Source organism: Hippocampus bargibanti, linkage group LG01, assembly GCF_051943395.1.
Source record: "Hippocampus bargibanti isolate YZ-2025 linkage group LG01, ASM5194339v1, whole genome shotgun sequence".
NCBI lineage: Eukaryota > Metazoa > Chordata > Actinopteri > Syngnathiformes > Syngnathidae > Hippocampus > Hippocampus bargibanti.
The window spans coordinates 15304706-15321425 of NC_142734.1; the positions used below are offsets into that span (position 1 = coordinate 15304706).

General features: G+C 42.0%; 2 protein-coding genes across 4 annotated transcripts; one reads left to right on the plus strand and one right to left on the minus strand.

Annotated features, from left to right (window-relative positions):
• The first annotated feature begins 814 nt into the window (after nt 1-814).
• cybb (cytochrome b-245 beta chain) lies at nt 815-7152 on the plus strand. Its single transcript, XM_088999035.1, has 13 exons — nt 815-1306; nt 1938-2030; nt 2636-2746; nt 2810-2894; nt 2971-3119; nt 3179-3360; nt 3781-3913; nt 3980-4072; nt 4146-4399; nt 4815-4974; nt 5999-6145; nt 6228-6352; nt 6448-7152. The coding sequence occupies exons 1-13, from the start codon at nt 1148-1150 to the stop codon at nt 6563-6565; spliced, it is 1809 nt and encodes a 602-aa protein (XP_088855161.1). The 5' UTR covers nt 815-1147; the 3' UTR covers nt 6566-7152.
• A 1326-nt stretch (nt 7153-8478) lies between these two features.
• LOC148903277 (dynein light chain Tctex-type 3-like) lies at nt 8479-15824 on the minus strand. Of its 3 annotated transcripts, XM_088999046.1 has the most exons (6): nt 14046-15824; nt 13701-13742; nt 9897-10020; nt 9509-9619; nt 8831-8908; nt 8479-8756 (listed from the first exon to the last, which is right to left on the minus strand). In XM_088999046.1, exons 1-6 carry the CDS (start codon nt 14064-14066, stop codon nt 8683-8685), a joined length of 450 nt encoding a protein of 149 aa, XP_088855172.1. In that variant the 5' UTR covers nt 14067-15824; the 3' UTR covers nt 8479-8682. The 3 variants fall into 3 exon arrangements, with proteins under 3 accessions (XP_088855172.1, XP_088855178.1, XP_088855187.1); XM_088999052.1 differs by lacking the exon at nt 13701-13742; XM_088999061.1 differs by lacking the exon at nt 9509-9619 and having other exon boundaries at nt 14046-14096.
• Between the last annotated feature and the right edge of the window lie 896 nt (nt 15825-16720).

The following is a 16720-nucleotide window of genomic DNA, read 5'->3' on the forward strand; positions in this document are numbered from 1 at the left end:
GCTTATAACTGATATTAATTTGAAAACAAACTTAAAACTTCTCGCTGACAGTCAATTCTGCCACAGTAGTGCTTCGGCTAGAGGGTGCTATAACACCAGTATGGTTGTTTCACGCTGCAATTTCAGTGGGGGATGTGTGTGATGGCTTGTAGATGAGATCAATGTTTTCTAACCCTACGAAACATCTCAGAAACAGAATCATCATTATTGGCCAAGTGTGTAGAATACTAATGCTATAAATGCTAATCTAATCTAATTCCTTAATTTAAACGGTACCTCTCACGTCCTTCTTCAATGCGAAATATGGGGTTGCTTTGTTATTCTGTTCTATGAATGTCAACTTTTTAAAACACAGTTGATAACAAAAAGCATTTAGTTTGCCCTTCAAAATGTCACAGCCATGACTCGTTGAACAAAGATATCAGTACATTATTTGTAGTAAATAAAGGACTTCTAATTAATTATCCCATTGGACGCTGGATGATCACTCATGCTAGTGAACAACTGACATCCAAAATGTGACGGAAAAGAAAGAAACAACAAAACATTAGCAAGGTTTTTTTTTACCTGAACAATCATCGCGGCACGTTATAATTATGTACCTATTTTCTCCACTCAACATTAAATAGAATGACAATCATGCTGAATTGAAATGAAAGGTCACGTTAATAAGATCCCATACTTTGAAACACCAAAGCAATTTAAAGTGGCTGCCAGCCTCTGTGATTTACTGCCCGCATAAATAGAAAAATTACAAAAAAACAGGTGAAATACAGTCTACGTCCTTTGATTGTGCATTTATTGGCATCACTGATGTCTAGGTGCAGCTTGAAACAGGAAACCTAAAGCAACTCTGTGTTTGCTTTAGGTTTTGAAATATTCCACTTCCTCCACATCTTTAACATCCGATGTCACGTTCCTTCTCAACAGTCACTTAAAAGATGACAGCGGACATTCTAATGTGAAGAAGTGGTGCCTAATTGTCGACCTCACACATCAGACACTTAAGGCCGGGTGAAGTTAAAGTCAAAGGAAGCATGTTCACACTAACAGCTCCGAACCTGATCAGTTATGTCCGAGCTGTTCGTGTGTTATGCTGTGGGGGTTGTTACTCTAAATGACTCAGTGAAGAAATCCATCGACTAACATGACATCACTTCAGATCCACTTCCCTAATTGCTCCAAACAAGAGCTGAAACTTCAAGGGTGTGTATTCACTCTCCTGCTTTGCACCAGCACCAAGCTCGCACCCAGACTCAGCATGGGAAACTTGGCGGCCAACGAGGGACTCTCCGTCTTTGTCATTGTGAGAATTCTGCATTCGCTCAAAGGTTTTATGCGCTGTCAATACATTTTAAGATTCATGATTGCCTTCTCGTAGAAGCCTAAATGTTCTGCGTTGATTCCGGCCCATTTACCTCATCTAAGGTACCATTTCTAGGTGAAGAAAAGCAAAAGATCACCTTGAAACAATAATTGTATGGGGGCAAGGGCCATTCTTTGGGGTTCTTCTTGTTCAGATGAAACTCGGAAGGCCCAAGAGCAGTCACAGTCAACGTTAGCACAAAACTGCTTAAAGGACAAAAAAGGGGAAAATATGGCAGGGAGAACGATTGTTAGAACAACGGAATCTTTTTTGAGGCATTAATCAGTTATTTTAAAAGACATGTTCCAACTCAGTTTGAATTTCTTTCATTCTGAACACAACCGTAACCCAGTTATAACACGGGAGTGTGTTTTGTTTACTTATTACAGGCTTTTCCTACAACAATAATGTCGCATGGAACGTGGTATTTGTTCTCAGTTGAAGCAATCACATATTTTGTCTCGAGGCAAACACCAGACAAGCGCATGAACGCAGCCTAATTCATTAAAATTGTTGGAATGAAAGCAGTGTTATCAGATGAAGTCAATGCGTGTGTGGTTGTCTGCTTCAGCTGGTTTGGCTTGCCATTAATGCCTTCCTCTTCGTCCATTACTACATGGCCTTTCTCGTTGACAAATGGTTCTACACTCGTGTGTTGCTCGGGGTGAGTATGGAGCTTCTTCCTATGTCTTCATCCTCAAATTCACTTCAGCTTCACCACCGATATATTTTTATTGCCACATTTAGAACGACCTTGTTTTTTTTCTATTTCCTTTCCAAAATTAAAACAAATGTGAGACGAATAAATTCACTGCCAGACTTGCAAAAATGTGTCCACTCCAGAGTTTTTGTTATTGTCAGTCGAATTCCAGGACCCACAAAATACATATTGAGTTTTAGGACTACACAAACATTCAATGCAGCCTAATAAAACTTACTCACTTCTTTCACCAGAAAAAAAAAAATTAATTCCGAAGTTATATGGGTTTGGAGTTATCTGAGCTTAAAATTTGGACGGCTGTACAAAAGGCAGATGCAGCCCTCTCGTAGGAGGGAAAAACATTGCCAGAGGTCTAACTAGCGCTTTAGGCAAGCAAGAAAAAACAAAACCCGAACAAATTCGGGAATGGCGCTTCATGTCATATTTACAATTCCCGAATAGATTCGGGAATGGCAGTGAATGAGTTGAAAAGTAAATTTAGATCATTTGTCAGCTCAGTTGGTTGTTTGATTCCACTGGAGCTAACAAAAGGCATCTTTAATGTCCAGCAAGCTTTGTCATGGGCCCGAGCTCCAGCCGCCTGTCTCAACTTCAACTGCATGCTCATCCTGCTGCCTGTCTGCAGGAACCTCCTCTCCCTCATGCGGGGAACCATCCAGGTAGAAAACATTCCATCTTTGTTCAGCCTCTCTGAATTTTTCTGTAACCGAATAAGCGTTTAGTTCTGCAGTCGCACAGCCGCTCGGCAGCTGGACAGAAATATCACCTTCCACAAAATGGTGGCATACATGATCGCCTTTCACACAGGTATCGTTGTTGGCGGCTGTGAAAAATGATGTGTCGCGAAACCTCTTTGACCTCACGCTGTCCTCATTTTTTTTAGCCGTGCATATTGTTGCACACTTGTTCAACTTTGAGTATTTCATGGACGCTCAGCTGAACCGCAACGACAGCCTTCTGCCCTTCATTCTGTCTGAAATTGGTAACGGCGACAACGCGTCCTTCCTCAACCCCATCAGGTCCAATGAAACGGTGGGTCAAATGCTTCTCACAAAACGGTGCAGTCCTTAAAATGTACCTTTTTGTTCCAGAACCCAACCATTGTCATGTTCTCCACCATCGCCGGTGTGACTGGTGTGGTCATCACGCTGTCCCTCATCCTCATCATCACTTCTTCCATGGAGGTCATCCGCCGGTCCTACTTTGAGGTGTTCTGGTACACCCATCACCTTTTTGTCCTCTTCTTCATCGGACTGGTCTTCCACGGCTTTGGGTAGGAAGGCACTAAAATCAAATGTTGGCTTTCATGATCCATCCATCTATCATCTACCGGTTATCCGAGGTCGGGTCATGGGGGCAGCAGCTTCAATAGGGAAGCCCAGACATCCCTCTCCCCAGCCACTTCTTCCAGCTTGTCCTGGCGGATCCCGAGGCGTTCTCAGGCTAGCTGGGTGACATGGTCTCTCCAGCGTGTCCTGGGTCGTCCATTAGGGAAGCATCCAGGAGGCATCCTAATCAGATGCCTGAGCCACCTCATCTGGCTTCTGTCAATGTGAAGGAGAAGCAGCTCGACTCTGAGCCCTTCCCGGATGACCGAGCTTCTCACCTTATCTCTAGGGGAGAGAGCCCGGACACCCTACGGAGAAAGCTCATTTTTCATGATGTTCATCAATATTTGTGCTATGCCGATTAGGAGGATCGTGCGAGGACAGACATCGTCTAGCCTGACAACAAACAACCCACGCCTCTGTGCGGAGCAGTTTGAGGAATGGGGAAGAAATGATTCGGACTGCGCGGTTCCAGTCTTTTCCGGAAACCCACCAATGGTACATGACCAAGCCTGCTGACTTTAGACAGAACCCTGTGCCTAATTTCATCCTACCTTTTTCCAGACCTGGAAGTGGATCGTGGGACCCATGATTTTATACATATGCGAGAGGCTTGTTCGAATCTATCGATCCCACCAAAAAGTGGTCATCACAAAGGTAACCACATAGCAAGGAGAAATGTGAAATTGCCATGTCCTCAAAGTCCAATCTGACAATGTGGGGCCTTCAGGTGGTGATGCATCCCTCCAAAACTCTGGAGCTTCAGATGAAAAGGAAAGGATTCCACATGGAGGTGGGCCAGTATGTCTTCATCCAGTGCCCGTCTGTCTCCAGGCTGGAGTGGCACCCCTTCACCCTGACTTCAGCCCCGGAGGAGGACTACTTCAGTGCCCATATTCGAATTGTTGGGGACTGGACACAGTCGTTGTACAAAGCCTGCGGGGGGGACAAAATAGAGCCTCAGGAAGCTTGGAAATTGCCCAAGTATGAAAACACACTCTCTTTTTGATAAAGTGCGTCTGATTATGTTTGATTGCAGCAAGCAGCAGTTGTTGGGGAAGGCATCTAAGGGGCTCATCTTCACTCTTTGCGGCCCATTGTGCCGTTGTAATTCTTCCCGTTTAAAGAGAGCGTACAGACACAAGGGATGCCAGTAACCATCAATAGGAACAACCTGATCTGAGCAGCATCAAATCGGTGTTGTGCCGCAATCCCGCTTGATGACAAAAAAAAAAAAAAAAAAATCTGTTTGGACCAGAAAACATGAAGCATTTAGGCATGCAAAACATCATTCGGTTTTTAAAACGTTTGCACAGAAATACAAAACCAGAAGGATTGAAGCATGTTGATATTTCGTCTGCTTGCCTCAGCTTTAAAGAATTACAGTGGTTCATTCCAGGGTAGCCATCGACGGGCCTTTTGGGACTGCCAGTGAGGACGTGTTCCGGTACCAGGTGGTCGTGCTGGTGGGGGCGGGAATCGGTGTCACGCCTTTTGCCTCCATCCTCAAGTCCGTGTGGTACAAACGCATCCAGGACAAAGACGTCTTTACTAAAAAAGTAAGATGGATATTGCTAAAGTCCACCATTATAAAACGCTTAATACATTACAACAAGCATTCATGTGAGTGATCATTTTGAATTAAAATCAGCTACAAGCAAACAGGAAGATAATTCATGATTGCGAGATCTGCATGAGGGCGGGCTGTGGATTTCATCGCTAGGTAGTGCTACGTCTGAATCAATCCAGACTGAAAAAAAATGTGGCGTGATCTACGACATGTCTACTAGAGGGTACCATTAGCCAGGAAATAACTGACTGACCTAGATGACTGGACACTCTGACGAAGGCGGAAGTAGATGCCGAAACATGTCAGGTATTTGAACACCGACAATACACTGTCTGTAAGATAAGAATCTGTTTTAAATTAACTGACTGACCTTTCTTAATGATGTCTATTTTTTTAATGAAAAGTCGGTCTTGAAAATAGCTCCAACGGTAAATTGGGGGTTGACAAAACTGCAATTAAATCAACACAATGTATTTGCAGCTCACTACCAATAAAGTTTGCTAGCTCTAGGCAGTATGCACTTATCACTAGCGGAAAGTGATACTGAGATTGTCTAGTGACTAGCCAATCATCTGACTAGTTAATCATAATTTGCGAAAACTGACGTTGCCAGCGCCTTTCAGCAGGCCTTGGGTTACCAACTCAAACTCTGATTGGTTAAAGCAACAGCTTCATCGCCATTGATTTTTATGCTCCAGGGCCCGCAGAACTGATTGTGAAGGCATCCAGGTAGATTTCTGACCCCAGTAACAAATGATGACTGAAATGTGATTGGTTAAATGCTTACCGCTAAATCCGAAAACACACGTCTGGAAGCAGTGCAACAGTTGAAAAGTAATGAAAGGAAGCTGAAAGACACAAAATATAATTAACATCAGTGTGTGATTCAGATATTTTTAGGCCAGCAGAGAATGCTTTGCAGGCCTTGACGTCCACCACTGGCATGAGTGGAGGTGCTCGTGAACCTCTGTGAGACTAAGAAGCATAAACATCTCCATCATGTTCCTCTCCAGATCTACTTCTACTGGCTTTGCCCCGAGACTCAGGCCTTCGAGTGGTTTGCGGACTTGCTGCAGTCGCTGGAGAGCCAGATGGCGGCAAAGAGTGTAACAGACTTCTTGAGCTACAACATCTATCTGACCCGCTGGAAGGAGGAAGAGGTTTCTGGCCCCCAGCAATGTTTTCCTGTTCTGCGAAAGCAGAAGTGTTCTTTAAGAAACCCTTTTTTTTTTTTTTTTTAAGGCGGCACATTTCTGGGTACACCACGAGGAGGAGAACGACCCAATCACAGGGCTTAAGCAGAAAACTCTTTATGGAAAACCGAATTGGGACAGTGAGTTTACCAGCATCGCATCCAAGCATCCTGGGTGAGATTACATCTGTCGCTTGAAGGTCATCAATTCATTCTCCAGATTCCAAAATGAGAATTTGCAATAAGCATCTTCAATTTGCATTTCCGCAGAACCAAAGTTGGAGTGTTCCTCTGTGGGCCACCACAGCTGCGAAAGTCACTGGAGAAACAGTGTTTGTCCCATTCTGAGGCTGACGTCAAGTTCATCTTCAACAAAGAAAACTTTTAACACGGCCCTCAACGACTGGGTCAGTTGTCATAAAGATATGTTCGAACATGCCCGTGAATACTTTAATGAACCCAGGTTGCCTTCTCTGGGTATTAAATCGATCACAACTGGATTCTTCTCTTGGATGATGTGATGTTTTGCTTCGAATCTGGGCAGCGACAGCCTGCTGATGTCTTCGATCTGGAACTGGTTCCTGAAATCATAAAGCCCTCTCTGACGCAAGGCTAGAACATCATGTCTTCAAAAATAAGCATATCCAGTTGGGATCTAGTCGATGCCCTGAGAATTCATCTGTGTAAGCTCTCAGTCGTACAGGAGTGGTCCATCGATGAAAAGGTTTCTTCTCTGTGTGGAGTACAGATGACGGCTGAAGAAACCTTTTCATCGATGCCCTGAGAATTGTCTCTGAGGTAGCCTAAAAACGATTCGCTTGCATCAACTTTAACCTGGAGCGTTTCCTGACTACTTTTGACACTGATCTTTTCTTGATATTTTGCGGAAGCTCAGGCATCTAGCTCCCACCAGTTGTTTTGCAAAAAAAAGCCATTGTTGCACAAATGCAGAGCAATAAACTTAGTGGTACTTTCCACGTTGACGTTGTTCTGCTTTAGCACTGCATCAATTGTTGGTTGCACAACGACTTCTGTTTTTGTCATTCATTTGGCTCTCATGCACTGTTACGACTCATTTCTATCTCAGAAGCCATCCCACCACAACTTTCATCTACAAACAGGAAAACATTCATTTCTTCAGACCCAGGTGCAACAGAGTTCAACAATTTGATTGAGCAAAAAAAAAAAAAAACCTGATATCTACAGTTATACCCTATTTTCCGCACTATAAAGTGCACCGAAAAGCCTTCAAATTTTTGCACTTTATAATCCGGTGCGCCTTATATATGAAAATGTTTTAAACTACCGTATTTTCCGGTGTATAAGGCACACCCAAAAGCCTTGATTTTCTTCAAAAGATGACCCTGCGCCTTATATGTGAAGTAATATTGAGCCACCACAGGTCTCGCAACTAATGTCAGCAGCCACAGACTCAATTTCCCCCGGTAAAAGAAGTAGTGTGTACCCTCAGTCTATACTGTAACACGTTATAATGTGGTTTGTCTTATATTTGTATAACTTTTCGATATTTAGATACCTTCTTTCATTCATTGAAAGTGCACTCGACTCCGGTGCGCCTTACACACCGGAAAATACGGTATGTCATTCATTGAAGGTGCACTTTATAATCCGGTGTGCTTTATAGTCCAGAAAATATGGTAACTATGACAAACTGCCTCCAACAGCATCTTAGAGCGAGAGACAAAGATTGATAACAACCCTGGGCAAAATTTGGTAATAAAGATTGTTTTTGTAGTGAACATTTTTCAAAATAATTCTGAAAATAAAAAATGAAAGAAATGTTGGTGTATGGCTGTAAACATGTCAAATCTGCTTGCCAATAGGCCTTTCAAATGTCAAAGTTTGACGCATGAAACAAATAATCTTTTAACATGTTAAAATTGCCACTTTACAGAGAAACTAAATTTGAGTCCCTGCTAAAATCCTTGGGCACTACTTTAAATTGTTCAAAATCATCATGCTTGGAGGATTCAAATTGAATCAAACATTTAATATGATTTTTTGTGTGGAAGATTTTGCATTTTTTTCCCCTCTTGTCTGTTTAGATTACTGATATCAACCTCCAAAAAGGTTTTTAAAGCTGTTAAATTAGTTGAACAGGATCGTTACAAATACAAAAAAAATCCAAAGGAATGGAAACAGTCATTGAACAAATCTAAACCAATACACCAGAGATGCTCGTCCTTTTAATTGTAAACCACATGTCAGAAATAATATTCATCTTGATGCGCAGATGAATATTATTTCTGACATGTCACATGCCTACAAGAGACTAAAGTATAGAATATAAATGTTTTATTGACACTGTTACGTGAACAACAAAATTTAATGTGCTCCTGTACATGATCCCCAATTTTTTTCTCTTCAATATATACAGTACAGTCCCGAAACTTATACCCGTACAGTGCGTTGCCAGACTCTGTATGGACGTGGCACTGGGGAGATCCTCTTCACGTACCCAGAAACATGCTGCACTCTTGCATTCTATGTAGCGGCGACGGCAAAGACGCTGACCACACAGTACATGGTGCGGCTTTCCCACCGCACTGTGGAACTAACTGCAAACACGCAAGGGCATTAGTCAACATGCAAGTGGGATTTAAAATCAGCCTCACTGACGGTTTTAATGTACCGTCCACTGCCGTGTCCCAGTAGCAGGAATTTGCCGTGTGGAGCCCAGCACCAGTTTTCTGCATCAGGGCGCACGTAACTATGGAGAAACAATTTCATACAGTTGAGAACATGTCTCTTTTTTTTCAATCACAAATATGACATGCAAAAAGACAAAAGAGGAACAGGGAAAAAAATCTGTGGTCAATACAGTAGTATTCCAATAAAAGATAGTGTGACCGTGACTTGTACGTTAATTTTGCTGTGTGATGATGCTTGTAACTCAACCATGCAAAGTGTTATTTTCGTTCAAATGTTTGTTGCATTCAGTGTTATGACACCACATTAACGGGACGGGTGCTCTTCATACTTGCAGGTTGAGTGAACGCTAGCGCGTGTGGCAGCCGTTGCTCACCCACAGAACAACTGATCCAGAATTTTGAAAGGCGCTTTGAAATCAAATCAGAATCAGAATCATCTTTATTGCCAAGTATGTAGAACACACAAGGAATTTGTTTCCGGTCGAACACGCTGCTCTAGTATGGTGTATTATTATTATTATTATTATTATTATAGGACAACCGACACTATTCTTTTGGTTTCCTAACTGACATCAGAAAAATGTTTTATAGCATCTAAAATACCCAAAACATGCAGGCTGATATTTTTAGACAAATGCAAAACACCAATTCAAAATGACCTCGGAGATGGCGAGTTTCAGAAGGTCCCGGAGGCGTCGGTTGTCCTTTAAAGGTGCCATATGTCAGACTGCTGTTTGGAGAAATGAATGGTTTGCTGCCCCCATCTTGTGCTGAAATTGTAACTTTTATGCTCAAAAATCAAAGTGGAGAATTGATCGAGTGACATCCTGTATCTTGAAAATGTGCATATCAGGTTATTGAATACTCCCTGTACCACAGTATGGACTTTATCGAACATTTTGGCTTCGGAATGGCGCAGATTTTACACACACCACAACCAAAGCCTCGTCATTTGCTACTATAAATCAGATTGAATAAAATTTAAAAAATCAACCACTCTTGTGCATCATAAATCAAGGTCTCACTACGTTTCCTCATTAAACGCACCGATGAACTTATATTGTTTGCCAAGTTTGACCAGTTGTGTGAGGCAGCGCTCCACGATGGCGGAGGTCCATTTGTTCACCAGATTCTGGTTGTAGTCATCGCCGCCCACTACATTGTCAATACACTGAGAGACATAAGCACACCCACACACAAACACATACATAGATGTCAGATGGCAGCAGAGAGTGTATGACTCAACAGGGCAGATTGAAGCGGCAAACAGAGCGTCTTTTAACACATGCTTCAGGCCCTCTCGTTTAAAAATAAAATCCAGTGATACCTTGGCTTACGAACTTAATTGGTTCCCAGACAGTGTGTAAGGCAAAAAGTGTGTATCCCAAAAGTTAATATATACTTGCGGGTTGAGTGAACGCTAGCGCGTGTGGCAGCCGCTGCTCACCCACAGAACAACTGATCCAGAATTTTGAAAGGCGCTTTGAAATCAAATGGTGTATTATTATTCAGACAGTGTGTAAGGCAAAAAGTGTGTATCCCAAAAATAAATTTCCCATAGGAAACCATTAAAATGAGAATAATCTGTTCCCAGGTCCCCATAAAACATCATTTTCTACTTTCTAATTTTCTAAGCCTTAAAACTACACAAAATATACCTTATTTTATGTATAATAAATGTGCTATTGTATTATAATTAATGAAATAAACTATACAGTATAATAAAGTCGTTTTATTTACCTTTGTAATGGTCATTGATGGCTTGATGGAATGGAGTGGCCGGTTTCATCAGCATCAAACACTTGAGGAATGTAGCCATCTTTTACCATCTTGAGGAATGATCCCATGTAGGTGCTTTCTCTGTGATATTTTTACCTTTTTCCTCATCAATTATGTTCAGTTTAGCTGGGTTGATAGCTTTTTGCATTAAGAGTACAGATGGCTTGTGCGGGTTGTTTGTGGAGCTTGATTGATGGGATATTTTAACCTTGCAGTCTACACTCTGCGTTTGAACTCTCAAAATTGAAACTCATTGTCGTCTGCCTGTCTCTTTAATGTTTAAACCACCTCCCCTCACTGCTTCGTTCTTGACTAATCACGTGGCTTTAACCGAAGACTGGGGGCGGGGAATAGAGGACAAAAACAGTTGGCTGCAATTTTGTTGTTAGAACGGGCTCGTTCGCGAACGACACATCACTCATTGAGACAGCGCCGTGTACGAAGAAAGTTCGCCAAGGTAAAGTTCGTAGGCCAAGGTAATTTTTTCATAAATTTAACGTTCGTAAACTGAAAAGCTCATAAGCCAAGGGGTTCGTAAACCGAGGTATCACTGTAAAATAAAAATTGGCATATAATGGAAAAGGAAAATTAATATGGATGACAAAAGAGTCAAAATTAAACAAATAAAAATGTGAAAAAATTGACAAATAAATACTATGGAATTAGTGTGAAATAAGGTAATATTATTCAATCAAATATCACAGAGATTATTTTAAGCATGACACACTTTTGAAAAATACTTTACATCAAGTCAAGTTTTAATTTCATGATGACCTTTTCCACAATGGCCTTTTTATTTCATGTTTTTTTTTTCCACACAATGACTTGGTTTGTCGAACACATCACATGAGGGGGAGCCAGTTAAATAATTTGCTCATCCTTTACACAGACATGAGAAGAAGCAGTCAGGCCTTAGCGCTCACTAATACAGTAATGTACTGAGAAATCTGAAGGCCACAAGACAGAATGGCTGCAAGAGAGAAGCCAGTTTGAGAGCTATGTGGATATTAACGCATCAGCCTTAGAGCGGATTGAAGCACCAGAGCGTTTTTAATGGAGTGGTGTGTGAAAATTAACATAATAGTCCAGCATCTACGCGCCCAAATGCTAAGTGGTCATTGGGACCAACCTCAGAGGTTCAACCCATTAACTTTTATGGCCAGACCAGGTCTTTGTGCTGAAAAACATCATTATGATGGGAAAAGCCGAAAGGAAAAGAAGATGTAAGAAATACGGCGCTGTGGAAAGGACATTGTGAAAGAAAAATAGACAAAACATTTTATTTAATACATCTTGGAAAATAAATGTTATTTTTAAAACAAATAACAGTGTCAAAATAATCAATATATGACATATATACATGACATATATATGACATTTTGAGTCAAAATAGTGAAGAAGTCAGAACTTCTTCTTTTCCCTTCAGGCGTCGCCATAGCGAATCAGTCTCCTCCATCTAACCCGCTTTTGTGCATCCTCTTCTCTCACACCAGCTACCTTCATCTCCACTATGACAACATCCATAAACCTCCTCTTAGGTGTTCCTCTCAGTCTGACAGTTCAAGGCTCAGCATCCTTCTCCCGATATCGTCACTCTCTCTCCTCTGGACATGTTACATTCGCTGGCATCGGCCAGTCATCTGGAAGGACCTCTTGCCCACCCAGTGCTTGTTTTAACACCTTCCTGAAAGTCATGCAACACTTGCGTTTTCAACTTCCACCATTTTGTCCTCAGTTCTGCCGTTGGTTTCTGCATCTTACTGACTACAAGCGTCATCCTACTCACCACCTCCCTATGCTGTCTGGCTACACTCTCACCAACCACTACATTGCAGTCACTGATTTCCTTCAGATGGCACCGTTGACACAAAATGTAGTCTACTGTGTACTCTTGCCGCCACTCTTATAGCTCACCCTATGTTCCTGTCTCTTCTGAAAGAAAGTACAGTATTCACAATAGCCATTTCCGTCCTCTTAGGCAAGTCAACCACCATCTGTCCTTCAGCATTCCTCATCTGGAGTCCAAACCAGCCCATCACCTCCTTATCATCTTTGTTTCCTGCGCCAACATGTCCATTGGAGTCTCCACCAATTCCAACTCTCTCACTTCTCGGGATGTTCTGTATGACTTCATCAAAGTCCAACCAAAATTTATCCTTCTCCGCCAACTCACATCCTACTTGTGAGGCATACCCACAAACAACATTTAACATCACATCATCAATTTCTAGCTTCAGACTCATCATTCTATCTGATATTATTTTTACTTCAAAAACATTCCTAACAAACTCCTTTTTCAGGATAACCCCAACTTAATTTCTCTTTATGTCTTCACCATGATAGAACAACTTGAACCATGACCCTAAACTACTCGCCTTGCTCCCTTTCCCCTGGTCTCCTGGACACACAGTACGTCTACCTTCCTTCTCTGCATCATGTCAACCAGCTCTCGACCTCTATCTATCATTGTTACTACATTCAAAGTTCCTACTCTTAGTTCTACACTCTTGGCATTCCATTTCTCTCTTTTCCTAAGGGCACACCTCCCTTGTCTTCTTCTTCGACCAACAGTTGGCCATTTTTCACCGGCAGCCTGAAGGTCAACAGTGCGAATGGCGATCGTTAACCGGGGCCTCGGCCGATCCGGTATGAGATTCAGAGGTTTGATTTGCATATTTGATTTGGCAAAAAATTTACGTCAGATGCCCTTCCTGACACAACGCTCTGTCTTTATCAGGGCTTGGGACCGGCACAAAAAGACACTGGCTTGTGTACCCTTGTGGCTACATTGAAGAGTCAGAACAAATGTCATAACAATTTCTTAATTATAAATTAATGGTGACAACAAAATTGGCTGTTGTTTATGACAAAGGTATTTTTTCATAACGTTTATTTAATTTTGATTCGTTTGGGTTTCCATAGATATTAAAACCCAGTGGCAATGTGTTAAATATTGTGTACTGATTGATGCCCTTCCCAAAACAGCTGTCAAGTCTCACATAGTATAATATAGTACTATATACAAAATATTCATGTCTATAAATATCAATAAGGTGTTCAAAATTAAATTACCTCCTTAACAATGTTATCGGCTTCTTCGGTGTTGAATGTGCCCTGAAAACAGCAATATATGATGAATAGTAATTTTCGTGCAATACTGTCGAAAGTATTTTTCTATCACCTTTAAAGACATACGTTGGCCCACTATACATACATAGACCAAAAGCATTAGTAGTAATGTACCCTTTTGATATCCATGCATCAGACACAAAGAGCATGTCATTATTGAAGTTCCATCGAACTATTCCTACGAACTTAAAGGCTGGCTCACTGACATAAGCAAACACGCTTTTAGCTCTTCCACCGCGATAAAGGAATGACACAACTACAAACCTCGTTAATGACACAACTACAAACCTCGTTATGATATTCGTCCATTTTGCCGTATTAGACTCTCAGCGTTCACATAGGAGTTGTTCGTGAAAATTGCAGCAAAGCTACCGGGACTAGTCAACGACTTGCAAAGAAAGAAAGCGCTTTGTTCACTCGTGACACCTGCTGGTTGGAAGACTGTCGGGTGATTTTTTGTTTCGTAACGACTTTTAAAATACATTTACATATCATGAATTCGTAGTTTATTGGTGCAGTCTTCGTCTGTCGCCGCATCTGAGAATACATCGATGCAATCTCAAAACGTTTTCGTGCTTTTATTGCGCAGGGTGACCACCTTCAATCTCATCACATTTATTTAATTTTATGTAAAACAAGATAAGAGCTAATGTTATGATTAAATCCATGTGATTTCAAAGGGTTCACACAAAACGTTTTTCTCAACTGTATACATTTCATGTTTGTCATTCGAATGCTCCACAGGAAAGCCAGAATCAAATCCAACACCTCTATGCTGTGAAGTGGATGGACCAACCATTTAACCACCGTGGGGCGCCAAATAAAGATTTTGAAACAGAATGAAATCAGTCAGGTTGTGCGACATGTTGGTATTTTTTCTGGTTCGTATCAAAATGCTTTGCTGATATTGCCTTTCACCCATTAACAACCATCCACCCGTTTTTTCATATGTGGTGTCACACGTGCGCACCGCGGCGCTGACTTGTGTACGCCTTTCAAGTGCACCTTTCAAGTGCTTTGATGTCTTTCAAGTGCGTCAGCGCCCAGTGCTATAGAAGTAGCCTTTGCGGCAGATTGGACGGAGACAGAATCACACGGACTCACAGAGACCCGCACAGGCGTCAGACGGAAATCACAGCACGGAAGAATGACTTCTACGCCACGATTAAGCTCTGGCACACATTTAGTCTGCATGTCACTTGCCTGGGAGATCTGACAACCAACCTTCCATACCGCTTATTCCTCATTAGGGTCGGGGGGGGGGGGGGGGGTGCTGGAGCCTATCTCAGCTGTCTTCGGGCACGAGGCGGGGTACACCGTGAATTGGTTGCCAGCCAATCGCAGGGCACACAAAGACATACAACAGTCACTCACACTCACACCGAGGGACAATTTGGAGTGGTCAATAACTTCAGATTAAAGAGAAAATTCTAACTCATTACATACATCCCTTCTCTTCATCTAATTCTCACAAGAGTCGGGGGCATGCTGGGACCTATACCAGCTGTCTTCGGCCAGAAAGTAGGGGACATCCTAAACTGGTTGCCAGCCAATCATGGGACGAACAGAAGAACAACCATTTACACTCATAATCACACTTTGGCACAATTAAGAGTGTTCCATTAGACTGCCATGCATGTTTTTACAATGTGGGAGGCAACGGGACAAAATGCAGGCAGGATAACATACAAACTCCATACACCAAGACCATAGGCAGAATTGAACTCTGCATCTCTGCACTGTGAGGTAAACGTGCTAACCAGTCACTGTGGCGCCTGTAACATTGCAAAATAAAAAGATTTGCCAAATTTGACACATTTCAGTGAATAAAACTGCAGCAACAATACACATGCAGCTCATACTAAAAGTGCAAATGTGGTCCAATATGTAAAAAAAATGGCAAGACAATCAGTCTTAAGGCACGAAGACACACACACACGCGCACACGCACACACACAAACACACACACACACACACACACACACACACACACACACACACACACACACACACACACACACACACACACACACACACACACACACACACACACACACACACACTGGAGCTCAGAGGAGATTACAGGCTCCAGAGGACAGTCTTCTTGCTAGGTTTCTTTGTGAGTCAGTACTGCCGAGATAAACAGGCAATGGAGCCTGTCTGTGGTCCTGCTGTGAACTAGAGCTTGACAGACGCCTGAATAGTGACTGCTGAAAGAGAGCACACAGAATAAGAGTCACCTTTTTCACATTGATAATTAACCAATGTCTATATGGAGCGTGTCCTAAAAGTTTTTTAATTTTTTTAAATCGTTATTTGGCTCCTTGTTTATGGAGACAGACGTGAGGCTATCAGTATTTGACAATTTAGGCTTTGTAGTTTTTGAAAACCAATCATCAACTAACAACAGCGCTTCAAAAAGCCCACCGGACAAGAAGTTTTCTCATCCATGATTGCAGTTCAGCGTCAGTTTAAAAAAGATTAGCCTCCGGAGCATAATTTATGCGAGCAAGTGTCTCAAAACATGGTCTGTTCTTGACAAGTCAAGCAGCGGAGGCCTTCTCTGACACCAACACTGATTAAAACACCCAAATTCTAACGCGGGTGTTTTGTGCAAAGTTAATTCGGACGGCCGCACTGGAAGTCACCATGCGCAAAAGCTAGCCTAAGTCGACAGACGACTACTAAAGCTCAATACAATAACATGTTCAATGTGCCCACAATAAATATTTTGTGGTATATGAGTTAAGCAATAAAATCCACTTCTTTTTATCAATCTCAAGGGCGGCCATTTTGCCACTTATTCTAGATTGAAAATACATTTCTCAGGGTTCAGGTAATAACCAATCACAGCTCAGCTCACGTGTCATATGACCAAACTCATATAACAGGTGAGCCACGATTGGTTGACTTTGCCTGGCAATAGCAGGCCATTTACTGTGTGGTTTGTTTGGAGTGGCTTG